We start from the raw sequence: 27,562 nt of genomic DNA on the forward strand, positions 1-27,562 counted from the left end.
ATATCTCAAGTTATGTTGATTATATGCTACTAAAATCATTAACTGACAATTCAAAAAAGTCATGCCATTAAAAAAAAAACATTTTAGTTACAGATTACATAGTCAACTTACATTCTCAGACACAGAAGGGCCTTTGGAGTTCAGTGACACACAGGTCCCTATTGCTCCAGCAATTTTCAGTTCTCTGGTTGTCTGAAATAAATATTTCAGTTCAGTAAATCTGGTTAATTTTCTCTTTCAAATCCACTCAAGAAACAATGATAAAAATTACTAAAGCTTTTTTTTAAAAAGAATATAAACACTCAGCTATTATTATCAAATATAGTGTGTCCAACGAGATTGTTGAGTAAAGCTCAAAAAACTGCCAACATCATGCAGACAAATGTCCTTGTAAACATCTTCAACCAGGAGGGAAGCACCAGGAGGGTTGCCATCATCAAGTTTATAGTTGGGAGAGAGGGCCAGAGTTTTATTTTAAACATCTCAATACGTTGGAACGATCTAACAACAGACAGACAAACAGACAAACAATGAAAAGCATCTCCAACGCAAAAGACTCATATTACACCATATGCTCTATGGACTTGTTGTTTCAAGTCAGCAACAACAGAACTACCGGATTACTGTGAACTATCTTCAGTGGCAAATAAATTGCACTGAACCAGAGCTGGCTGTTCAGTAAAGCTGCATCAGAATACTGAAGCAAAGACCAAGAGGTATGAAGTCATATTTATTTGGTCATGATCTCCCTCCTCCATTGACGCTGTGCAGGCATGCCATCCACTACCTTATCGAAGTAGCCACATATGGTTTGCCAGCAGGTTATACTTACTGGTGAGCTATTGTTCCAAGACAGACCCTGTCATCAGATGTTCAGATAGATTTGAACAAATTCAGTGGACAACAATAAATAGAAATCTTGGCTAAACTTTTTTCTTCTCTAACCCAGAGATAATGTGATCAGTTGTTACATTTCTACCACAAAACTGTTAATTTAAAATCTTTTAAAAAATCAAATACAGTGGTTTCCAGTTAATTAGGCCATTAGTTAATCAGGGCAGCCATTTACATTGGACAATTCTTAAAGAAAGAAAACTAATCGAGAAAATTGCCTGGATTCCCTTCCTTTATTTGGGACACCATGCCACTTAATTGGGACACGAGACTGTTGCAGAAAAGCATCAGTTGTGCATACGTGTGGTCATTAGACACTACACTGTGCTTAGAATGAACAGTTTTTAAATAGCGGCAGCTGACCACGTTTGTGTTCAAAACGCAGTTGGTGAGAAATAAGCAGTAAGACAATTTAGAATTGTTTTGCCTACTGTGGTTTCAGGCATTCAGGCTTGTTAGCAGCTTGTAGTGAAAATGAAACGATTTCACTACTTCAACAAGTTAGGAAATATGAAGAATTTGAAGGTATCGACAATCATCTTGAATATTACAACAAAAATGAAGATTTGGAGGATGAAATTGTCAATAGCATTGTATGAAGGCATTAGGAAATAGCAATATCTGCATTAGGTGTTTACAGTGATTTTGTTCATTGCATACACTGGATGAATTCTTCCATCGATAACTACTAGGAACTAATACACAATTCTATAGTGTTACGTACCCGTGACACGTGACAGTGGTACCCTTGTCACGTGACTGGGGTTGAAGTTATACTGGACATGAGGTAATGGTCTTGTGATGGTGGAGTGATGTCATTTTCCCGCCAGTAGAGGTCATGTGACAGGTTTTTTTTACAGGGTATAAAAGGAAGACCCACCCTGTCAGGTGGGGCAGTTCGTGGCGGAATTTGCCAAGATGACTTCATGTCACTGCGTGATTTAATGTGATGATGCAGTTTAGTTGAAAAATGAAGTTTTATAAAATGCCTAAAGTTTAAAAGGTCATTTCCAGCGGTTTCTTTGCTGGTGGAGAGTGAAGAAAAGTTTGGAAGATAAAAATCGAGGAGAATCGATTTTCGACGGTGGAAAGTTCGACCTTGTTTGATCCTCATTCGGAAGGATTTCGTTGACTATTCTCGCTGTTAATCCCTGGGATGACCAGAAAGGATTGAGAATAGTGTGGAAGAAAGGTCAGTACCTTTAAGCCGTTATATTTTATAAAATTCTTCGTGGGAAAGTTCGATGCCGGGGAATCGAAGGACATCGACGTGGAAGAGAATTTAAATCGCTTTAAAAAGTCTCTCCTTTTAAAAGGACTGTGAGCTTTTGAACTTTCGGCATACCGCTTTAAAGAACTGTTTACTTTCAGCATACTGCTTTAAAGATCTGTTTTTTTTTCTCAATACCGTTTTAAAGACTGTTTGAACATGCAGCGCTATTAAGAACTGTGAATGTGTCGCACAGCAGCTAAGTTCCGGTTACGTTTGGGTTTGTTTACTTTTGAGGGGGTTTGTTTCAGTGTTTAATAAACGTGTTATTTGTTATAAAAACCCTTGCCTAACTCATCTATATTTATTGTTGCCTGAATACGTAACAATAGTACTGTAAATATTATTGGTAGTATTCTAAATTGTTCTGTATTTCATTTAAATACATAATTTGCTACTCAGTTTGGCCTTTTTATAATACCTTTTTAACTATTTCCATGAAATTTCGGCTAATAGGGACAGCACCTTAATTAGGCCAAAATGTACTGGTCTCAATTAACCAGAACCCACTGTATATATAACAAGCCCCACTGATGAGATCACACAACCTTATAACAGTACATCTAAAAGCACGACCATTTACAACTATTTTCTGAACTAATGAGGTCTTGATCCCAGATAGTACTATGTTATGCACATTACAAATACTGTAGATTTGTGTCAAAAGATAATGCCTGCAATTAAAAAACAAAAGAACTGTATATCACATAATTATATAAGAGGTCACAGGAAATATTAAAAGTTTAACTCAATTTGAATGAAACAAACGTTTACATTGTAAAATCAGAGAAATAGCTTCAAAACTGAGAACTTCCATAAAATTGGATCCTTTCTGCTAAAAATGTTATTTACATCTAATTGCAGATAACAGGTAATTACTTTTAATTTGTTGAATGAAACAGCAAATGACACTGTTGAATAAAGTGAGTTTGAGCAAATATAACAACAGTCATGCCAGTGACTTTGCTTACTAAAAGATAGCCTTGTGAGGTACACGCAGCAGTATGTATGCTCAATACATTGTGATGTAATATGACGTGTTGCTCTTGTGTCTCGTTAATCAATCCAGAACTGGATAAAGCAATGATAACAGAAGTAATTTCATTTCATTAGTAAGATATGAATGAGGTCTGCTCTGAAAATATAAAATGGATTCTCCTATGGTCACGTAGTCATAGAGTTACAGTAACCTGTTTTTCTACATTAATTACTCATAAAATGTGGTCTGATCTTCATCTAAGTCACAATAATAGGCAAAAACAATCTACCAAAACGAATAACATACTAACAATTGTACTTCTCGTCAATACAGAGTACACTATTTAAACAATCACAGTCTAGGTTCAAAAAAGTATGTGAAACTTTGGGGCAATGTCTTCTACAAAAGCTATTTGGAGTCAGGTGTTCCAATCAATGAGATGAGATTGAGGTGTGGGTTATAGAGGTGCCCTGCCCTATAAAACAACACACACAGTCAGGTTCTTGACAGAGCCCTTGTTCAGTGTTTTTCCTATAGAGGACACATGACCAGAGACTTTAGCAAGTTCTAGAGATTTCTGCAGGTCTTTTTTTGTTACCCTTGAGTTCCTTCTCACCTCCTTCAGCATTGCACATTGTGCTCTTGGTGTGATCTTTGCAGGGCACCCACTCTTAGGGAGAGTAGCAACAGTACTGAATTTCCTTCATTTGTAACTATTTCTCTTACTGTGGACCGATGAACATTCATGTCTTTAGAAACGCTTTTGTAGCCTTTTCCAGCTTCATGCATCTTTACAATTCTTCTTCTATGGTCTTCTGAAAGTTGTTTTGATCAAGGCATGGTGCACATATACAGATCTTTCTTGAGAAGAGCAGGCTCTGTCAGTAACCTGACATTGTGTGTTGTTTTATAGGGCAGGGCACCTCTAGAATCCACACCTCAATCTCATCTCATTGATTGGAACACCTGATTACAAATAGCTTTTGTAGGAGGCATTACCCCAGAGGTTCACATACATTTTTTGAACCTAGACTGTGATTGTTTAAATGGTGATCTCAGAATTGATGAGTAGTACAATTGTTTATGTGTTATTAGTTTAGACAGATTGTGTTGTCTATTATTGTGACTTAGATGAAGATCAGACCATATTTTATGAGTAAATAATGCAGAAAAACAGGCTATTGTAAAGGATTCACAAACTTTTTCTTGCATCTGTACATGAACATATGCATATGCCAATAAACACAACTTTGACTTTGTTCTCTCCTCTGATCTCGCAAGCTTCCATGTCCTTCTCCATGGTAAATATAGATGAGAAGTTTACATTTCAGACTTTGCTCCCTTCACGGTGAAGGTAATCATAGTAGATAAAGGAAGCAATCAAGTGAAAGGAAGTAAGCAATGAAGTAATAAAAAAGGAAGCACTTTTCCTATTAGGAAAGAACGTAGACTATTTTATGATATACGAAATCCGGTGATAACATCTTCATAAATAATAAAAGGTTAAGCCACCAATGTTTCAAGTGTTGGATAAGTATCAAGATATTTCCTTACCTTAACCTCCAAACTGGCACCAAATGCCATTCTGAAATCTCCCTGCAGACCTTTACTGAAAACTCGTTGGAATGTTTGCTTGAAGAGGGAAGTGTTGAAAGAGTCTGCCATCACAATGTAACCTCTAGATTTAGAAAGAAGGACATGGGCTGTGAAGTTATTTTTACTACAACATCCAGCAGTACAAAACTATCTGAGTACTGAAGTTTGAATATACACATTAGATTTTAAACTTGCCTTTTAGGTGTGAAAACTAGTGTTGTATATTGAGAGTCTGTTCTGGAAATTGTACTTATCAGTTTCCATCAAGTTTAATGAAACTGAAAACAGAGCAGTTTTTCTAACTGTCAGGAGCTCAGTGATACAATTTAGACACCCAGATGATAAGGTGAAACCTACTTTATCAATTCCTTAGATATATCTCGTATGTGGAATTCTAATAACATTAACAATGGCATAGTGGAACAGATTCATGAAAAGTCCTTTAATTTCTGCAAAGGGATACACATCTCTAATGTCAATGAGCGTCCCACAATAAATGAATTTCAGCAATCTGAACCAAGCTTTTAATGGGGAGCAGCCGACAAATCAGGTCAAATTGACATTCTGTTCGAACAAACAGCTCAGCCTGAACGATGAACTTGTCTATTTCCCCACAAATACGAATTGACTTGGTGATGAAATGTTTTGTCAGCTCTTATATTTCCTTCACAGATCTGTATGACCTGCTGAGTATCTGCAGCATTTTATGGTTTTTTTTTAAACTCAATTGAATTTGTACAGATTTCTCCAAAAGCCTACTTTTGTTTCACTTTCCTTTGAAGTTCAATGTTTAAAGTAAATTTATTTTCGAAGTACATACCGTAAATTCTGGTGTATAAGCCAAGAACTTGGCCCTAAATTTTGGTCCTAAAATTAGGGGGTCGGCTTATACAGAGGGTGCCAACTTTGGAAAAACGAATACAGGGAAGACAGGTCATATTTATTGGCTGCTTTTGAGTCAAATACAAAAGAAAATACAAACGCTTATGACATCTACTCAAAAGAAAAGATCTAAACACATTCTGTTTCTCAATTTACTTGTACACACTGTTGTCGTCAAACATCCAGAGCTTGAAACTCTCACACTCTTCATTATCTGACTCTCTGAAAATCATGTCCCATTCTTTGTCAAACCACCGGGGATATGCAATGTCCGTATTGTCAGCTTTCAATGCTGCTTTTGTCTCACCTAACAAGAGCGCTTTGAACATGTTCCAGACAAGTAGTGACTTTTTCTTCCTGAAACCTTTGGGACGTCGATGCCACATCTCTTTAACTCACTTCAAGCAACCCGCATTGTCCATCCAGCCGCGTTCTTGAACGTAAACACCCCGTGGGAATTTTCTTTCTTTGGGAATGTTTTCCTCTTAAATATCACCATCGGTGGTAGCTTGGTCCCATCAGCCATACACATTAACACAACAGTAAAATGTTGCTTCTGATGTCCAGTGTTTTGACAAGGACTGTTTTCTCCCCCTTCTGATTGACAATGTGGTTTCCAGCAAAATCAAAGAACACTGGTGTCTTGTCCATGTTACCAATCAGTGAGAGTGGGTAGGTATGTGCCTTTCGATGCTTGATTACAAATGATTGGAAAGCCGTAATCTTATTCTCAAGATCGCTCGGCAACTTCTGAGCAATCTTTGTTTTTTGTCTCAACACAAGATCACGTCTATTCATAAATTAGGTGCACCAACTTCGTGTAGCTTTGAAATTTTCGCTGACCTCATGGTGTTTTTCAGCCCATTTCAAAGCTTGAACTCGAATCATTTCTCTGGTAACTATGTATTCAGACGATCGCTGGTGATTCACTCACTCTAAAACTATTTCTTCCAGTTCTGGCCACTGTCATGTTTTCCCGCAGTGTGCACATTTCATCTTTGGCATTTCCCTTAGCATCTCCTCTGCCTTTCTCCACTCTCTCGTTTCTCATTTACACTAAACTTCTTAGCAGCTGCAGATATGTTCCTTTATCAAAATCAACAACCTTCAGCTTGAAACCAGCATCCTATCACATTCATTTTAATCTTTTGTACATGGTGGTCGTAAACTCAATACTGAGTACACATAATGATCCCGCCACCCCATGTTATGTTTTAACGAGATTACGATGGGCACTAAATGGTTTCACGGGGGCTAATTTCAGAGGATTCTTTACCATTAGGAGCCTAATCCAAAACTTCCCTCCCTGATTTATTTATTAAGAATTTGCTTATAACGCTCTACAATGTATAGGCCTATTTTCTTAGCAGGTACTGGTTCACAAAATTTCCAGGTTTTGGATCCAGCAAAGCTGAGTACGGCATGTGAGATCTTGTGACCTTTACTGGTTAAATCAAAAACCTCTACAAAAGGGGTCGGCTTATACAAAGGTAACATAAAAAAGTCACTTTTTTAACCTTGAAAATGGTGGTGGGGGGGGGGGGGGTTGGCTTATACTCTGGGTCAGCTTATACACCAGAATTTATAGTATATGTCAACATATAAAATCCTGAGATTAACTTTTTTGCAACATACTCAATAAATCGAATAACCGTTATAGAATCAATGAAAGACTGCATCCAACAGGGCGGACAACCAGAGTGCAAAACACAACAAACTGCAAATACAAGAACAAAGAAATAATAATCATAATAATAAAAATAGGCAATAAATATCAAGAACGTGAGATGAAGAGTCATTGAAAATTACTCCATAGATTGTGAGAACATTTCAGTGATGGGGCAAGTGAAGTTGTCCCCTCTGATTCAAGAGCCTGATGGTTGAGGGATAATAACTGTTCTTGAACCTGGTGGCTTGACCCCTGAGGCTCCTGTACCACCTTCTTGAAGGCAGCAGCGAGAAGAGAAACCTTGGTGCTGAGGATCCCCAATGAAGAATGCTGCTTTTTTGTGAGATCGCTCTCTATAGATGTGCTCAATGGTGGGAAGGGCTTTACTTGTGATGGACTGGATTGTATCCACTACCTTTTAAGGGATTTTCTGTTCAAGTGCATTGGTGTTTCCATACCAAGCTGTGATGCAGCCCGTCAATATACTCTCCACCACATATCTATAGAAGCTTGTCAAAGTTATAGTCATGCAGAATCTTTGCAAACTCCTAAGAAAGTAGGGGTACTACTATGCTTTCTTTGTAATAATGTGTTTACCCAAGGAATTTAAAGTTTCTGATGCTCTCCATCCCTGATCCCCCAATGAAGACCGGCTCATGGACCCCCAGTTATTGACCTCTTACTGAAGTCAATAATCACCTACTTGGTTTTGCTGACATTTTGATTAAGAGATTGTGGTGGCATCTCTCAGCCAGATTTTCAGTCTCATTCCTATATGCTGATTCATGACCACCTTTGATTTGACACAATTCAAAACCTAAATATGGATTTGGAGCTGTGTCTAGCCACACGGTCGTAAGTGTAAAGCAAGTAGGGCAGAGGGTTAGGCACACAGACTTGTGGTGCACCTGTGCTGATGCGGATTGTGAAGATGTTTTTGCCAATCTGAACTGACTAGGGTCTGCAAATGAGGAAACTGAGGATCTAATTACACAAGGAGGTATTGAGGCCAAGGCCTTGAAGCTTATTGATTAGTTTAGAGGGGATGATAGTACTGAACGCTGAGCTGTGGTCAATAAAGAGCATCCTGAGGTATGCACCTTTACTGTCCAAATGTTCCACGGTTGAGTGAAGAGCCAATGAAATGGCATCTGCTGTGGACCTGTTGCTCCAGTAGGAGCAACATCAACTAGAGTGGATGAAGATCGCTTTTCAAGCAGGAGTTGATATGTCTCATTGCCAACCTCACAAAACACTTCATTGCTGTGGATGTAAATGCTACTGGATTTTTATGCAATTAGGAGAAGTCAGCAGGTCAAGCAGCATTCTACAGTCCTATGAAGGGTCTCAACCTGAAACACTGACTATCTCCGTGTATCCATAGATGCTGCCTGACCAATCGACTTCCTACACCAGTTCTTTTTTTTAAGTGATTCAGCTAATTTCTTTTGAAGTCGTTTCTAGTTTAAGCACAAGTGTAAGACACGATTATTTGAATAAAACTAATTTTTTTGTGATAACTCCAATAACATTGCAGTGACGTTGTTAACACAAAAATATATTATATTATGAAGAAAAAATGTAAGCTCTGTTCCATAATACTCGCCACTGAACTGGTTCAGAGAACTTGAGATAGTGACAAATCAAATGCTTTTCAGCATATTCCAGATCTAACCATGACTATTTGCACCCAATTTTCTAACCCCACTAAAAAAAAGGAAATGCTCCCGATCTCAGGGTGTTTACCTCAGGTTGCAACATTAGTTTCACACCCACCCCACCTCCATTTCCTTTCTGATAATTTGGTCAATGTCTCCATCCAGAGGCCACAATTAGGAAATGCACCATTTAATCACAAAACTTGAGAGCAGTGTCTTGTAAATTCAATCAAAACCTCAAGGGAAATAAATGGATTAAAAAAATATCATTACTTGTATTTCAACCTATTTCTTTTATATTCTTTCCACCAATATTGGAAGCACTTAAAAAAAACACTCCCTTAAGCTTCACACAATCTGGTAAAAGAGCACCTTAGGCCTGGGTAATAAGGAAAAGCAGTTGAACTAACTCACCTACCACCCCACCAGCCTCCGGGTCCAACATATAATTCTCCATAACTTCCGCCACCTCCAACGGGATCCCATTACTAAGCACATCTTTCCCTCCCCTCCTCTTTCTGCTTTCCGCAGGGATCACTCCCTACGCGACTCCCTTGTCCATTCACTAACCCCCCCATCCCTTCCCACCGATCTCCCTCCTGGCACTTATCCTTGTAAGCGGAACAAGTGCTGAACCTGCCCTTACACTTCCTCCCTCACCACCATTCAGGGCCCCAGACAGTCCTTCCAGGTGAGGCGACGCTTCACCTGTGAGTCGGCTGGTGTGGTATACTGTGTCTGGTGCTCCCAGTGCGGCCTTCTATATATTGGTGAGACCTGACGCAGACTGGGAGACCGTTTCGCTTAACACCTACGCTCTGTCCGCCAGAGAAAGCAGGATCTCCCAGTGGCCACACATTTTAACTCCACATCCCATTCCCATTCTGACATGTCTATCCATGGCCTCCTCTACTGTCAAGATGAAGCCACATTCAGGTTGGAGGAACAACACCTTATATTCCGTCTGGGTAGCCTCTAACCTGATGGCATGAGCATTGATTTCTCTAACTTCCGTTAATGTCCTTCCTCCCCTTCTTACCCCATCCCTGATTTATTTATCCCCCCTCCTTTTTTTTTCTCTCTCTCTGCCCATCACTTTGCCTGTTCTCCACCTCCCTCTGGTGCTCCCCTCCCCCTTTCTTTCTCCCTAGACCTCCCGTCCAATGATCCTTTCCCTTCTCCAGCTCTGTATCCCTTTTGCCAATCACCTTTCCAGCTCTTAGCTTCACCCTACTCCCTCCTGTCTTCTCCTATCATTTCTGGTTTCCCCCTCCCCCTCCTACTTTCAAATCTCTTACTATCTTTTCTTTCAGTTAGCCCTGACGAAGGGACTCGGCCTGAAACGTCGACAATGCTTCTCCTTATAGATGCTGCCTGGCCTGCTGCATTCCACCAGCATTTTGTGTGAGTTGCTTGAACTAAATTAAACAATGGTTTGCTTTCTGTTTGAAATATGCTGCTCTTTTTCCAATTAAAGTAGGCATTCTTCTCCATTAGTTATAATAATGTTATTAATTTCTTTGAAAATCACATACCCAGTCAGGTTGCAGCAGCATTTCAACTCCAGAAGTCCAGTCTGATCCAGGGAGCAAGCATAGATGTCAACGCAATGGCCATTTGCTGCTGCACGGTTCGCCAGAGCCTCATAATGCTGTAGGAAGTAAATGATTAGAAAATTATAAAAAAAAACAGAAAAAATATCAACCCATTGAAAAATGAAGAAGAAACTCACTAATGTTGTCAGCAGGAGAGAAAGCAAGTGTAAGAGTTTCAGCAGTGAAGACTTGAGGTGGTTTTGCAAAGAAGCAATAAGTGAAAGAATGAAGAGACTTTCAGTAACCCTTTATTACACCTCAAGATATCACAGAATGATCACTATTAATGTGTGATCATTATTGTATGGTTAAATGACCATATAACAATGGCCAAATTCTTTGACTCTGGATGAGTATGCTGCAGTTGTTACCAACTTCATTAAAACCGATGTGGATGAGTGGGTGCCTACAAAGACTTACTGTACATTCCCAAACCAAAAGCTGTGGATGAACCAGGAGGTACATCGTCTGTTGAAGACTCAACCTGTGGCATTCAAGTCTGGCAACCCAGGCCTGTACCAGAAAACCAGGTATGATTTGCGGTGGGCTATTTCAAGGGTGAAGAGACAATTTTGAACGAGGTTGGAGGTGATATCAGATGCATGGCAACTCTGGCACGGACCGCAAGACATTACTTCCTACAAAGCGAAACCCAATAGTATGAATGGCAGCGATGCTTCACTACCAGATAAACTCAATGCCTTCTATGCATGCTTTGAAAGGGAGAATACAACTACAGCTGGGAAGATCCTTGCTGCACCTGATGACCCTGTGATCTCTATCTCAGAGGCTGATATTAGACCGTCTTTAAAGAGAGTGAACCCTCGCAAGACAGATGGTCCCGATAGAGTATCTGAAAACCAGTGCCAACCAACTAGCGGGAGTATTCAAGAACATTTTCAACCTCTCACTGCCACGGGCAGAAATTCCCACTTGCTTCAAAAAGGCAACAATTATACCAGTACCAAAGAAGAATAATGTGGGCTGCTTTAATGACTATTGCCCAGTAGCACTCACATCAACAGTAATGAAATGCTTTGAGAGGTTGGTTACGACTAGACTGAACTCCTGCCTCAGCAAGGACCTGGACCCATTGCAATTTGCCTATCACCACAATAGGTCAATGGTAGATGCAATCTCCATTGCTCTTCACATGGCTTCAGACCACCTAGACAACACAAACACCTATGTCAGGATGCTGTTCATCGACTATAGCTCAGCATTTAATATCACCATTCCCACAACCTGATTGAGAAGTTGCAGAACCTGGACCTTTGTACCTCCCTCTGTAATTGGATGCTCGACTTCCTAACCGGAAGACAACAGTCTGTGTGGATTGGTGATAACATATCCTCTTTTCTGATGATCAACACTGGCACACTTCAGGGGTGTGTGTTTAGCCCACTGCTCACTGTATACACATGACTGTGTGGCTAGGCACAGCTCAAATACCATCTACAAATTGGCTGACGATACAACTATAGTTGGTAGAATCTCAAGATGGTGATGAGAGAGAGTACAGGAGTGAGATATGCTAACCAGTGGAATGGTGCCACAGGAACAACCTTGCACTCAATGTCAGTAAGATGAAAGAGTTGATTGTGGACTTCAGGAAGGGTAAGATGAAGGAACACATACCAATCCTCATAGAGGGATCAGAAGTGGAGAGAGAGAGCAGCTTCAAGTTCCTGTGAGTCAAGATCTCTGAAGATCTAACCTGATCCCAACACATTGATGTAGTCATAAAGAAGGCAAGACAGCAGCTATACTTTATTAGGAGTTTGAAGCAATTTGGCATGTCACTAGCCTACAAAGTACCCAGGACATCTTTAGGGAGTGGTGTCTCAGAAAGGCAGTGTCCATTATTAAGGACCTCCAGCACCCAGGACATGCCCTTTTCTCACTGTTACCATCAGTTAGGAGATACATTAGCCTGAAGGCACACACTCAGAGATTCTGGAACAGCTTCTTCCCCTCTGCCAGCTGATTCCTGAATGGCCTTTGAAGCTTTGGACACTACCTCACTTTTTTAATATACAGTATTTCTGTTTTTTTGCACATTTTAAAATAATCTATTCAATATATGTAATTGATTTACTTGTTTCTTTATAATGTTTTATTTTATTTATTATTTTTTTCCTCTCACTCTCTGCTAGATTATGTATTGCATTGAACTGCTGCTGCTAAGTTAACAACTTTCACGTCACATGCCGGTGATAATAAACCTGACTCTGATTGTGCAAAAGCCAATTTGTGTACTGCAAGATTCCAAACTGAAGCAGTGGATATGGTAGCATTCTAGTCAAGCAGCTGGGCCGGTATCCAGAGAACTGAACATTACAACTGCTCAGTGAAATAGTGCTGTGGAATTTTATGTTTCACATGAGCAGTCTGGCAGTGGTCTTGGTTTAATAATAGTAGGATCTCTGACTGGGTAACTGTGGCACTCTTAGTATTATCAGAGTTATACAGCAAAGAACCAAGCTGTTTGTCCCAACTGATCCATGCCGACTTCAGCTAATCATTTTTATCTATGTTTATTCCCTATCTTTTTAAACCTTTGATATCTATGTACCTCTGTAAATGTCTTTTAAATACTATAATCATATCTGTCTCTGCGACTTTCTCTGGTAACTTGTTCCACATTTTCACCACTCTCCGTGTGAAAGATTTGCCCCTCAGGACCCCTATCCCTTCTCACCTTAATCTATTTCCTTTACTATCTGTCTAGAATAAGTACTTAGTTATTAGTTTACCATGAACCTACACACTGTGAGCTCAACTTTTCCAAACCTGCAGGATTTAGGAATGAAGTAGTTATACACATCACTTCTTCAAAGTGAAAGTACATGTAATGGCAGGAATTCCCATGAGTTGGGAGGATGTTACACATTTTCTGACTAGACTTTGAGACCAAACTTGGAATATCTCCTCTTAGAGTGATGGAGCTTGGAGAAGAGAATGTTTTGACAGTATGGTGTGGGGTAAGCAGATAATAAAGCCTGCCTGCAGGACGGCAGTGAGTGTGATTCGAGCTTCAATGCTAGGAATGTTAGCCTGGCAACATTGGTTCAGATCCTGTCTATGGATTTGGCAGATTACACAAGGACAGACTATATCTTTTATGGAATTTTAAGCTTTATAAAGTAATTGGATTACTATATAAAGGAAAAAATTTCAAAGCAATGCATATGTGACTAATTAGTAGCTGGCACAGGCACAATGGATCCTAATGTGTTATACAAAGGTATTATTACCTAATAATCCTAGAAAGTGTTTTTTTTTGTTAGCTAAACTTCCCACATTTCTCTGCTTCCAAACAACATAGTACAGCTAAGACTGTGGCTTTAAATTAATTATCTGTGCACAATCAGCAAAGTAAATAAATGACAGATGTATAAAACCGAATGGTTCTAAAGGAATAAGACTGGAATGAACTGAGCTAGGAAAATGAATTTGTGCAATAATTTTTTAACTTTACATCACTTACAAATTTAGTTTTGTTGTGCACATCTTAATCTGTTTATTTAAACAACCACATAAAAGAGGAAAGATGTCATTTAAAATGAATAGACTCTCGCACTGTATGGAAGACTCTTAGGGAACATTCGCTCATCCAAATCCCAGGTATTTCACATCTGAAACTACACAGATAATAATATTTGGTCTTTAATATACTCATTTCAATGCCAAATATATAGCTTATAAAAAGTGACCAACCTTGGTTGCTTTCTTCAGGAATCGTGCATTGTCCTTCTCTATATCATGCCAGGAACGAATGGGAGTTTTCAGTTCATCACCCACCACCATGCCTGGTCCCTGGGTTGGTGGTCCTCCAGTAAACAACATTATTCTAGCTCCAGTATTTGGAAAACTACCCTGTGGCCAAGAATTCAAATATTAGAAATTTATTTCACCCAGAAGGAAAATCAAAAATAAAATTGCTTATTCTCAAAGACAAAAGATATACAGCTTCAATTTTTCAATTCATAAAACAAGTTGAAGCAACCATGAGGACTGCAATGTCTAAGAAATAGTTTTGAAAAAATAAAACAATTTCTGCACATAAAATGATTTCAATATTTTCTGAATTCTGCAAAATACCCACTGGATTATAATTAAAGACTGAACAGTACTGGTTAGATCTTGTCAATTACTAGCTAAACATTCATCATCAAGATTTCTGTCGTACACACTTCCAATTGAAAGCGAAGATCCTGGAAAAGGTTGAAGTATGGCATAGGATAGAAGAGACTTTAACAATGGGGATCATGGCACGCATAGTTAAAAATGGCCAACATTCCTATTCTCCAAAAGCTGAGGAAGTCTCTATGGAAGCTACTGCTGTATGCTGCATTCCCTCCCTAAAAGCAGATAATCTGATTATTCCAACCACCATCACATCTCCTGACAAGTACCTGCTTATGAGACTATTAAAAAAATAATCCACCATAACTTTATGTAAAATCCTGACAGGGTATCAGGCAATAAGATACAAGACGCTTCTAAATGTTCAATATATCCAAAGAGGTCACAAAGCCCTGGAAGTTCAGTTTAATACCTGAAGCAAACCAACAGCTATGGAAAGAGCCACACCAGTTGAACGCAAAGGTCTTTTGCCCTGAGGTACAGGCCAGGGATCCCTCTGAAGTTCTCCAAGTAGATCAGTCAAATTCATATCAATTTTATGAACAGGCTGCAAGAATCTTAAAAGAGAAACAGCACATCATCTTATTGTGTAAACTGGAATATCTTTAAATCAGTGAAAGAAATAACAGCAACGCTTTCAACTTTTTAAGTAATGTGGAAATCGGTAGATAAGAATTTAACTCAGATATATCCTTACAATTTTTCATCAGAGATCAACTGATCTTAAAAAAAGATAGGAATTTGATTTCTAAGACAACTTCATTATAAATACAATTAAGTTTTTATCTAATTTAAAATATCTACCTTAACCAGACTCAAATTGATACTGAAAATGAAGAAAGGAAGGCAGAAACTCAGGAAAATATTTCATTAATTAAGTGTGCAAGATGACAAAGAGAATACTGCATCCTAGAATAAGTGTGATGTACTTTCGAATAAAATCTACTCAGAGATAAATGGAGCTACTTAGGAAATCTTTACCAGATTGTTTGAAACAATGAAGAAAGAAACTGTAGTGCTAAATTCAATATTAGATGGCACGCAGTTCCAAAATATCAGACTGAAAAAAGATTTCTCAACAAGGAATGAACACAAAATAACTGTTTACTATTTAAATTCTAGCAAAGAATTGTGTAATTGTCTAACCTTCATAACCTTCACAAGAAAATAAGAGCAAGAAAGAGGAGGCCACCCAAGCCTGTCCTGCCATGCAATACAATTGTGGCTGATCTGCCCCAGGTCTCAACCATGCTCCGTACTAGTTCCACAAAGCCCTCAATTCCCTGATATTCCAAAAATATAATTACCTCATTTTTATATACCCCTGCTATCTAGTTGCCGCAACCATCCCAGACAGGTAATTCAGGAGCTGTACCACCCACACACTGCTTGAAGAAACTTCTACGCACCTGATATTTAAATGACCCTTATGCTGCAACTGTGGCCCCTCTATTCTGATCAACCCCAGTAAAGGAAGCATCAAAATACCCACCCTGTCATGCCCTTAGGATCATTATGCTTCAATAATATCACCCCTCAGTCTTTCAAACTCCAGAGTACAGATTCAATTTCTTTAGGTGTTCATGACAAGAACAACCCTGTTAACTCAGCAAGAGGGTTGTTCTAGATTGCCTTCAATGCTAACATATTCTCTCATAAATAGGACCAAATCTGTATCTAGTACATAGTCTCACTAAAATCAAACTTCTTACAATAAACAGCAATATGCTACTTGCTTTTATAACTATCTGCTGCAGCTGCCCAGCTAATGTTGTAATCCATTATAGATCCACTTATCCACTCTGTGCTCCATTTACTAGCACTCTCCATTAACCTGCTCTTTGATGTCTCTTACCGATGTGCATGCCCTCACCTTTCTTATTTTAATCTCTATTTGCCTGCCAATATTTAACACACTTGCTCAAACTATCTTGATTCTGTTGAGTAGTACACACACGGTGTCAAAATGGTTGTTGTGATGCGTCTAGTGCGGTGGTGTAGTGGGTAGTGCTTGTTACTCTCATTTTCAGGTTCCACCACTGGCTAGCGTCTTGCAAAAAGGAGAGCTGAATGTATAAGTCTCTCCTTGCCAGTACATAGCCTCTACAACAGCATGTAGTGCCTCCTCACTGGTGACACATGGAAACTGAACTCCTTTTGGACCCAGGCTGAATTACTGAGGAGTAGCACTCAGGTCCATGTCCTGGTGCTTGTGAACCAGATCCCCAGCTCTGGGTAAATAGAAACCCTGCCTTGTGGGCAGCCTCAGGAGAGACGAAGGCTACAGGAGTAAACTCAGACAGCAAATCTGGAATGGAGATCCTAAGGCGGTTGAACCTCATTGAACATCCTTCTGGCAGCTCCTGCAGCCGAGCTGGTGCCAAACGTATTGCTTCATAAGTTTTCCTTTGGACTACACTAGTGAGGCCAAAAGGGGGAGCTTGACAGCTGGGCATCTCAGGATCTCCATGCCTTCTACCCAGCCTTGTGATGATGATGACCATCACCAATTGTCCTTCCAGACAGACGGATGCCAACCAACTCAGTGCAGAATGTCCTCCCAGCTACTTTATATCACCAGGAGACCTGGACACCATACAATCTGGCCCTCTTCTGAGTCATTAATATAGATAGTAATCAACTGAGGGACATGAATTCATAAACACAAGAGATTCAGCAAATGTTGGAAATCTAGAACAACACACACCAAATGGTAGAAGAACTCAGCAAGTCAAGTATCATTTATCAAGGGAAACAGTCACAGTTTCAGGCTGGGGCCCTTCGTTAGGAAAGAGATGGAAGCCAGAATAATGTGGTGGAGGGAATGGAGTATAAGCTGGCAGGTGATAAGTGAGACCAGGTTAGTGGGAACGAATTGGAGGGGACATGAATTGATCCTTGGGGCACTTCAATAGCTACATCCTCTCTTATATTCAGACTCTGTATGATCACCAATTTTTCAATCCACGTTAACACATTTCCACCATTAACATAAGGTCTTATTCTGATCACCAGGCTTTTATGAAGTATTTTATAAAATGCCTTCTATAAATCCAAATACACTACATCTATAGTTGTTGCCCTTGATCAGCTGTTTGTTACATTCTTAAACAACTCCAGCAAATTTGTCGAACATATTTTTCTTATTAAAAACCACATTAACTTGGTTTGATTGCATTGAGTTTCTCTGAATCAGCAGTTATTTCTTTCACGTTACAGCTTCCAACATCTGGCAAACAACAGATAATAAACTAACTGGTCTATACTACCTTGCTTCCGTCTCCCTTCAGAATCACATTTGCAATTCTCCAATTCACTGCTACCCTCATAGAACACCAAGTTTTGTAAAGTTTCAACAAATGGCTCTATCAAATAGAACAACCCTTAAACCTTCAGGTGCAGACCAATGGGTCCTGTTGGCTTCTCTGTCTTTATTCCCATTTTTTCCCCTAATAGCCTGCTCCTCATGACAGTTTACAACAGAGGCCTTATTGTAACAAAGACAAAATAGAATGGTTCCTGAAAGAGGAAAATATATGTGGAAATGAATTTGGCTTTACACATTTTGCTGAAAACCACAGTAAACTACAACCATAATACCTGCTCGATAAACCAGGGTGCTCATGTGGTGGAGGGGCCCTTCCTTGAACTCCTGCTGGTGGATTTGCAAGGCCCAACATATCCTGTTGAAGAGGGGGAGAAAAGATAAATGAACTACGTTATTTTAAAAGTAGTTTGCTGTCAAAGACATAATGCTCCAAAGTGAGTTTTTTTTTCTATTACAGTTCTCGTATCTCAAAAAATTGATTACACTAAAAAAATTACTCTTCCTTAGCAAGAAGAAATATTTATGAAGCTGGACAATTAATAGTTTCACATCTTCTGATACAATGATGCTAGAGAGTTTGTGAATCCTGTAGAATTTTCTTTATTTCTGCATGAATGAGACCTAAAATGTGATCAGATCTTCACGCAAATCCTTAAACTAGATAAAGAGAACCCAATAAAATAAATAACACAAAACATTATACTTGTTCATTTATTTACTGAGAAAAATGATCCAATATTACATGTATTTGTTGGGAAAAGTATGTGAACCTCTGGGGTAATGTCTTCTACAAAAGCTATTTGGAGTCAGGTGTTCCAATCAATGAGATGAGTAAGATTGGAGGTGTGGGTTGTGGAGGTGCCCATCATGAAAATGTTCCCACAACATAGGGACTCACTTTCAAGGACTCCATCTCATATTTTCGATATTTATTGTTTATTTATTATTATTTTTCACCTCAAGCTGATAAAACCTGAAGTACGGGCATAGACAAGCACACTCATTTGTCAATTGCTAGGAACTTTCGGACTATTCTGGTGGTGTTTAGTATTGTGGCTTTCTGAAGATTTACATAGATATTACTGTGTAACTGCTGATGAAGCTTGTCCCTGTATCCTGTCATGTCAGTTGCCAAGTTCTGTTACTCAGTAATATACATGCATTATGAATGTCTTTACGTCTAATGACCATTTCATGAGTGTTTTTCTTCTCTTAAAAGCTTGAATAGTCTCAGTTGTAAGTGGACTGCTCCCCTGAGAAACACTTGCAGCAGTCACAGCCTGCGATGTTGCTGGGCTACTTTTGAATGCTGACAGCATCTTTTCCAGGTTTCCTGGTGCCTGCCCACCAATTCAGCAGTACACCACTAGCGGTTCACTTACTGTCATGCCCAGAGCTATTATTATTATTAATTCGTGCTTTTTTTATTTACAGTTTATTGTTTTCTGCACAGTGCTTATACACCCAATTTGGGTGGTCTTTCATTAATTCTGCTATGCTTATTATTCTATAGATTTATTGAGCATGCCCACAAGAGAATGAATCTCAGGGTAATATATGGTGACATATATGTACTTTGATAATAAATTTATTTTGCACTTTGAAGCTGAGAGTGGGGGACTTAGCAAAATTTTTGACTTTAAATAACAGAATCAACATATTATGTTGCATTTCCAGTGACCTGCAGACATACCTGGATTTGTTTTGCTGTCAGGTCCTTCGTGCCTCTGAAGACGTAGCTTTTTGAAATCCCTTCACAGTTCAATTCATGAACCTGCACCATTCGACCAAAAGTAATCAGACCCACTAGTGCATTTGGAGGGAGCAAACTCAAGGACATCTGCAAGGATTCTTTGAGGGCTTGAAGATCATCTTCTTCCAAGCATGTGTCCACCACATACAAGAAGATGAGAGGAGCAGGTGAACCTCGCTGTCCAACATAAAAATTATAGGGACAATTAGGGAAATGAAAGCTTTATTTCAACTTAATAGCTTAGCATAATGGTACAACCAACTGATTGAATTATTTTAATAACTCTTAAGCTTTAACTTAATGCAATATATAGAATACTAGTACAATGAATAGACATGCTCCTTGTATTACCTGAACAACATATTCAATAGTTGAAAACTGTGGCAGTAATTCAGCTGGCTGATTCACTTCAGAAATGCCCGAGTAAGAAGGTGAGAACTACAAAATAGTTAAATAATAAAAATCAGAATACTGCAATAAACCTGAGTAAAATTTTGTTACTGGATGAAAAAACTGGAGAAACTTCTATCAGATTCATCTTACTGAAGACTACACAAAATGGGAAACAACCCCACTTTAATATTGGATACCTATTCAGTATTAAGACTTGTTCATTTTAAGAGCAGCCAATATTGCTGGCAGCTAATCACAAGATTAAACACTGGTATGTGAATGAAAATGAGGAAACAAAGAAAATAAATGAAGGCAGATTAGTTGATGGGGTTTACATGGACATTAATAAGGCTTTTGACAAGGTTCTGCATGGTAATCTGGTTCAGAAGGTTAAGGCATAAGTGATCTGAGATGCGTTTGTAAATTGGGTCTTACATTAGCCTGGTGATAGCAGTGATGGATGGGTGCTTTTCTGACTGGAAATCTGGAACAAGTGGTGTACTACTGGGATCAGCGCTTAGACTTCAGTTGTTTGTAATACATACAGTAAGCTAACATAGTTGAGAATATAGGTGGTCTGATTTATAAATATTCAATACTTGATCTATTAGAAAATGAGACAGGGCAGGTGACAGACATTTGTCAGGAGAACGCTTTGCATCTAATGATCATGGTGCCATTAGTTTCAAGGTAATTATGGAAAATGATAGATCTGGTCCTCAGGTTGAGATTCTGAATTGGAGACAGGCTAAGTTTGATGGTATCAGAAAGGATCTGGCAAGTGTGGATTGGGACAGGCTGTTTTCCGGCAAAGGGGTACTTGGTAAGTGGGAGGCCTTTAAAAGTGAAATTTTGAGAGTACAAAGCTTGTATGTGCCTGTCAGATGGCACTAGGCAGCTTAAATGATTTGGCACAGACTAGATTGTGGCCAAAGAGCCTGTTTCTGTGCTGTAGTGTCCTATAACTATGATGCAAAAATCGGAGGAATTGTATTTGACAAGTTTGTCTAAGGATACCACAGGCCATAGATCAGATGAAAGTTGGATGGCAGACAGAATTTAAACCACTTTAGAGTGCACTTTGGAAGTCAAACTCTGGTAGGTTAGATAGAATAAATATCACAAACCTTAGGAGTGTTAATGCACAGAGATACCTCAGGGTGCTAATCCATTACTCCCTGAAAGTTACTGCAGGTTGACAGGGTAGTGAAAAAGGCATCATTATGCTTATCTTCCCATGTCTCTCTATACATTTCCTATTCAAATACCAGTCCAAATGCCTTTTAAATGCTTTAATTGTATCTGTCTCTACCTCTTCCTGTAGCAACTTGTTCCTGATATCACCAATCTTACCTATTATTATTATCTCCTTTAAATTTCTCACCTTAAACCTGTATTCTTTAATTCTAGATTCCCATGTCCTAGAGATACCTTGGGGTGCTAATCATTGAATACAAGAGTTGGGAAGTCATGTTGCAGTTGTTCAACTGGACTTTGAATATTGTATACACTTCCAGTTACCACACTACAGGAAAGATGCAGCAGAGATTCATAAGATGTTTTTGCTGGAATGGAGGGCTCTTGTTACAAGGAGTTACAATAGATTTGTTATTCTCACTGGGATGTAGAAGACTGAGGGGCGACCTTATAGAGGTTTATAATATTCTCGAGGCAGAGAAAAGATAAAGTCAGAACCTTTATTCCTAGGGCATGGGAATCTAGAACTAGAGAGTACAGGTTTAAGGAGAGAATTTTTAAAGGAGATAATGATGGATAAGTTTTTACACACAGAGTGATGATAGCAGGAACAAGTTGCTACAGGAGACAGAAGCATTTAAAAGGTGTTTGGATTGGTATTTGGATAGGAGAGGCACAGAGAGATATGGTCCTACTGAAATAAACATGGATTAGCATAGAATGACATCATATGGATGAGGTGGGCTAAAAAGGCCTGTTCTCTACTATACACTTCAATGATTCTATGATAATCTGATCCTGTTAGTTTGCAGAAGACCCTTGTGAGGAGAGAGCCAATAGATGAGTACAAGGGAAAACAAAAGTGAAGGCTTATGTTATAAAAGCAAAGACAAATGGAGGGAACATTGAGCATGTGAAAATACAAGCTCTGAGCATATAAAAAAGGGGAAAAAAAGATAAAACATTCAGCAGGGCAAGCTTGCAAAGTAGTTAGGTAAGTTAAATAAATGTTTACTGCTGAGTACAAACAAGAAACTTTTTGTGAAGAACCGAAATACTTAAAAATATTTTTAGCATGTATGCTGATAATTCATCACTGGCTGTCCCCACTCTATCTGGATCACTACTAAGGTTAGCAAACAATGGCAAATACGAGCACCAGTCCCCCAAAATTTGTAGTGTTCTTTCTGCTTGTCAGTGATTAAAACATATTGTCCACACCTTTTTAACTGTTTTTTCTCCCCCAAAATGGGCTGTGGTATGTGGTCTCTAAACCATGACTACATTGCACATATTTTAGGTGCAGAACATTAAATAAAAAAGAATGCACAAATGTAAATAGAACCAAAGTTCTCATCAACACTTATTCTTTTAATAGCTTGCATATTGAAATATACACAATTTGATCAGCACTTACCTGGTTCCTCTGGAAACAAAAATTGCACGCCCAGAGTTTTGCTCGATAGTCCACTTGACTGTTTTTCAAAAAAAAAGGCACAATATTTTGTTACTTTAGTAATAAGAACTCTATTCATCTATTACATAAATATACATTAACAAACTGCATTTACTTTTTATTTCTAAATTAGGTACCTCTATCTCTTTGATTTTACTTCGTATTGTACCAGTGCTCTGATAAAATTTGTGATTAACAGCATATCATAGAAACAAAAGCACTCAGCAGGTCAGACAACATCTGTGGACTAAGAAGCAGAGTTCATGTTTCAGGTCTAAGATACTTTACTACTTTATTACTTTATTGTCGCTAATCAATTGATACTAGAGCGTGGAGTACAAATCAATAGTAAATATAATAAAAATTTAAATTATAAATCATAAATAAAAAATAGAAATGGGAAAGTAAGGTAGTGCAAAAAAATAAACCAAGAGACAGGTCCGGATATTTGGAAGGTACAGCCCAGATCCTGGTCAGGATCCGTTCAGCAGTCTTATCACAGCTGGAAAGAAGCTGTTCCCAAATCTGGCCATACGAATCTTCAAGCTCCTGAACTTTCATCTGGAGGGAAGAGGGTCAAAAAGTGTGTTGACTGGGTGGATCTTGTCCTTGATTATCCTGGCAACACTGCTCTGACAGTGTGCGGTGTAAAGTGAGTCCAAGGATGGAAGATTGGTTTGTGTGATGTGCTGGGCTGTGTTCACAATCTTCTGCAGCTTCTTCCGGTCTTGGACAGGACAATTTCCATACCAGGTTGTGATGAACCCTAGAAGAATGCTTTCTACTGTGCATCTATAAAAATTAGTGAAGGTTTTAGGGGACAGGCCAAATTTCTTCAGCTTTCTCAGGAAGTAAAGGCACTGGTGGGCCTTCTTGGCAGTGGACTCTGCTTGGTTAGACCAAGTCAGGTCATTTGTGATATTCACCCCGAGGAACTTAAAGCTTTTGACTTGTTCCACCTGCGCACTACCGATGTAGATGGGGTCGTGTGGTCCGCGACTCCTTCTGAAGTCAACAACCAATCCCTTCGTCTTGCTGACATCGAGGAATAGGTTATTGTCTTTGCACCATGCCACCAGGTTCTTAATTTCCTCTCTGTATCAGACTCATCATTACTCAAGATACGGCCTACAATTGTGGTGTCATCGGCAAACTTAATTATATATTGAGTTCGATGGAAACTTGGCTACACAATCATGGGTGTACAGTGAGTACAGCAGGGGGCTGAGTACACAGCCTTGTGGGGCACCGGTGCTTAGAGTGATTGTAGACGAGAGCTTGTCCCCTATTTTTACAGCTTGGGTCCTGTCTGTGAGGAAGTTGAAGATCCAGCTGCAGATCTGAGTGCTAAGACCCAGGTTCTGGAGCTTAGGAATCAGTTTATTTGGAATGATGGTATTAAAAGCAGAGCTGTAGTCAATGAAAAGGAGCCTTACATATGTGTCTTTATTCTCCAGGTGTTCCAAGGAGGAATGTAGTGCCAGAGAGATGGCATCTGCCGTTGACCTGTTGCTCCGATAGGCAAATTGCAAAGCGTCGAGGTTGACCAGTAGGTTATGGCTGATGTGTGCCATAACCAATCGCTCGAAGCACTTCACAGAAACTGATGTCAGAGCCACAGGTCAATAGTCAATCAGGCATGCCACCTTACTCTTCTTCGGCACCAGGATTATCGTTGCCTTCTTAAAACACGAGGGGATCATAGACTGAAGCAGGGAGCAGTTGAAGATGTCAGCAAACACTCCAGCTGGCTTGCTTGCACAGGCCCAGAGAACCCGTCCCGGGACGCCATCTGGACCCGTCGCCTTCCTTGGATTTATCTTCAGGAAGGCCTTTTAATGTCCTCCTCAGTGACGATGAATCTCGATGCCACCAGGTCTGGTTCATCCAGTGGGGGCGGGACGCTCCTCTTCTGTTCGAATCTTGCGTAGAATATGCTAAATTCCTCAGGAAGAGAAGCGCTACAGTTATTGATATTCCTAGCCTTTTCTTTGCGCCCAGTGATCTCATTTAGACCCTGCCAAAATCTACTGGCATCACTCTGGTTAGCCTGGGCTTCCAACTTGGCTTGATGTTGCCTCTTGGCACCCTTTAATGGCTTTCCGGAGTTCACGCCTAGATTCCGTGTAGCGACTGGTATCCCTGGACCTAAAAGCCACAGGTCTAGCCTTCAAAAGGGACTGGACCTCTCCGGGTAGGGAATACCCGGATCGTCTTGCGAGACACACAGTCCTCTGTGCATTTCCAGATAAAGTCCGTGACAGCTGAGGCATACTCATGGAGGTTAGCTGCCGAGTCCTTGAATACTAACCAGTCCACCGATTCAAAGTAGTCACGGAGGACTTCATCCATTTCCTCTGTCCAACGCGACACCACTTTTGACACCGTGACCTCACGCTTCAGTTTCTGTTTGTAAGCCGGGAGAAGGAGTACGGCCTGATGGTCCGATTTTCCGAAGTGAGGTCGTGGGACGGAACGGTAGGCATCCTTGACTGCTGTGTAGCAGTGGTCAAGTATATTCGGGCCTCTAGTGGAACAGGAGACATGTTGGTATAACTTTGGAAGCGCCTTTCTGAGGTTGGCCTGGTTAAAGACCTGGCTGTAATGAGCAAAGCCTCCGGATACCTGGTCTCAATTTCACTGATGTTGGCATACAGTGTATTCACAGCACACTCCACGTCTGCCTGGGGGGGGAAATATAGACCGCTGTCAGTATGACTGAGGTGAATTCCCATGGCAGATAATAGGGATGACACTTCACCAACAGGTGTTCCAGGTCCGGGCTGCAAGAGCTTGTCAGTGCCACTGTGTCCGAGCACCACGCAGTGTTGATCAGTAGGCAGACACCACCTCCCCAATCTTGCCTGAAGACGCCATTGGTCCATCCGATGGATCGAAAATCTCTCCAGTCGGATGGCACAGTGGGGGGTGGCAGGGGAGAGCCAGGTCTCGGTGAAACAGAATACACAGCAGTTCTGCATCTCCCTGCAGAAGATGAGTCTCCCTTTAAGACCATCCACCTTGTTCTCTATGGCTTGCACATTAGCTAGTAGTAGGTGGGCAGAGAGTACCTAAAGCCCCTCAGCTTCAATCTGACCAGCAGCCCAGCTCTTTTTCCACGCTTCTTCGGTAAATAGTGCATCTTTCCAGGTTTCCATCGATGCAGGGTGTTGTTGGCAGCCGTTTGAGGTTGGTGGACACGTCCCATGGGGTTCGATCAGCGGGTCACGTTGTCGGGCACTCCAGGTCGGGCTGAGTGATGGGGGAGGCTCCGCTGCCACTTCCAGTTGCCGGGGGCCTGGGCTGTCAATGGGCCAGGCCCCAAAGCCGACACTTAATCCTGGAAGTGCCGGGCTGCCGGCTGAAACAAGTCCGTGAGCTGAGTCACAGTTGTGGAGGCCTCACTTCCGGCAGCTGTGGATGGCCACAAACGGGGCTCTACGGTGGTCGCTCCAGTGAAGCGTCTGGGGTACCTTGTGATCTCCGACGTCACTTCTGTGTGGTTGTCTACTCCAGAGAGGTGCTGGTTGGAATGGTCCGCGTCTCTGGGAACATGGTGGGCCTTGGACCAGGCCTTGCTGATCAGGTCCAGGTGCGTTCCGGAGTTGAAGAAGCAATTCTGGCGCGTCGGTGATCTCCAGCTGGGTCAGTAGCTTCGCCAGGGTGTTGTTGATCTTGCTAGATGTAGCAGATTGGAAGTTTAGAAGGGTTTCTCGGGTACAGGATAGTGTGGAGGGCAATTTGCTTGGGAGAGCACGCGCAGAGTCGCCAGATACTGGCGCCATCATACTTCATTAGATCCTCTAAGTTCTTTGTTCTTCCAGAGGGATTTCAAGCTGCAACATTACGTAAAAGAGTGAAGCAAAACAGTAAATAAACTGGAACTTGAAAGACAAATCAAGGGAACAGTAAGCATGTGAAAATACAAGCTTTGAGTGTATAGTAGAGGGAAAAGGATGGCAAGGTGAGAGAACCTTGAATGTCAAGGGAAGTGATGAATTTAGTGAAAAAGAAAATGGAAAATGATGTACATTTTAGGAAGCTACAATCAAACAGAGCTTTTGAGGATTATAAAGAAGCCAGAAAAGAACTCAAGAAGGAAATTGGGGAAAACTAGAGGGCTATGAAAAGTCCTTAGCAAGTTGGATTAAAGAAAATCCCAAGGAAAAAGTACATACATTAGGAGCAACAGGATAACTAGGGAGAAGGTAGAACCACTCGAGGATACAGGGGGAAACATTTGCTTGGGTGAACAGGATGTGGGTGAGTCCTAAATGAGCACTTTACATCAGTATTTACCAAGGAGAAGGATGTGGAGGATACGGAGATCAGTGCCAAAGGGTAACTTCTTCAATCAGAGGGTCATTAAGAGTGAGGAATGAGCTGCCAGTGCCAGTGGTGCATGCAAGTTTGATCTCTACATTTAAAAGAAGTTTGGATAAGCAGATGAATGGCAGGGGTGTGGAGAGTATGGTCCAGGTATAAAGTGATGGGACTAGGCAGTTTAAATGGTTTGGCACAGATTAGATGGGCTGAGGGGCAATTTTCTGTGCAATATTTTTCTATGAGTACCTTTGTTCGTAGGGTTGAAATGTCTAATACCAGAGGGAATGCATTTAAGGTGAGAGGGGCAAGTGTTTTTTTACACAGAGAGCACTGGATGCCTTGAATGTGCTGCCTGGGTGGTGGTATAGGCAGATACATTAGAGACTTCTAAGAGATGTTTAGATAGGTGCATGAATA

At 40.3% G+C, this 27,562-nt stretch overlaps 1 protein-coding gene across 1 annotated transcript in view; it reads right to left on the reverse strand.

Annotated features, from left to right (window-relative positions):
* Positions 1 to 27,562, reverse strand: part of LOC140730520 (protein transport protein Sec23B) — a 72,209-nt gene that overhangs the window by 24,543 nt on the left and 20,104 nt on the right. Inside the window, exons 3-11 of the mRNA XM_073051082.1 lie at positions 22,781 to 22,838; positions 20,125 to 20,211; positions 19,714 to 19,950; positions 18,293 to 18,375; positions 15,105 to 15,249; positions 14,264 to 14,422; positions 10,484 to 10,599; positions 4,698 to 4,821; positions 112 to 192 (exon numbers count right to left, since the gene is read on the reverse strand). Of these exons, the coding sequence (XP_072907183.1) occupies positions 112 to 192; positions 4,698 to 4,821; positions 10,484 to 10,599; positions 14,264 to 14,422; positions 15,105 to 15,249; positions 18,293 to 18,375; positions 19,714 to 19,950; positions 20,125 to 20,211; positions 22,781 to 22,838 (1,090 nt within the window). The remainder of the gene's footprint in view (positions 1 to 111; positions 193 to 4,697; positions 4,822 to 10,483; positions 10,600 to 14,263; positions 14,423 to 15,104; positions 15,250 to 18,292; positions 18,376 to 19,713; positions 19,951 to 20,124; positions 20,212 to 22,780; positions 22,839 to 27,562) is intronic.

The sequence above is a fragment of the Hemitrygon akajei genome, chromosome 7 (genome assembly GCF_048418815.1).
Source record: "Hemitrygon akajei chromosome 7, sHemAka1.3, whole genome shotgun sequence".
Classification (NCBI taxonomy): Eukaryota; Metazoa; Chordata; class Chondrichthyes; order Myliobatiformes; family Dasyatidae; genus Hemitrygon; species Hemitrygon akajei.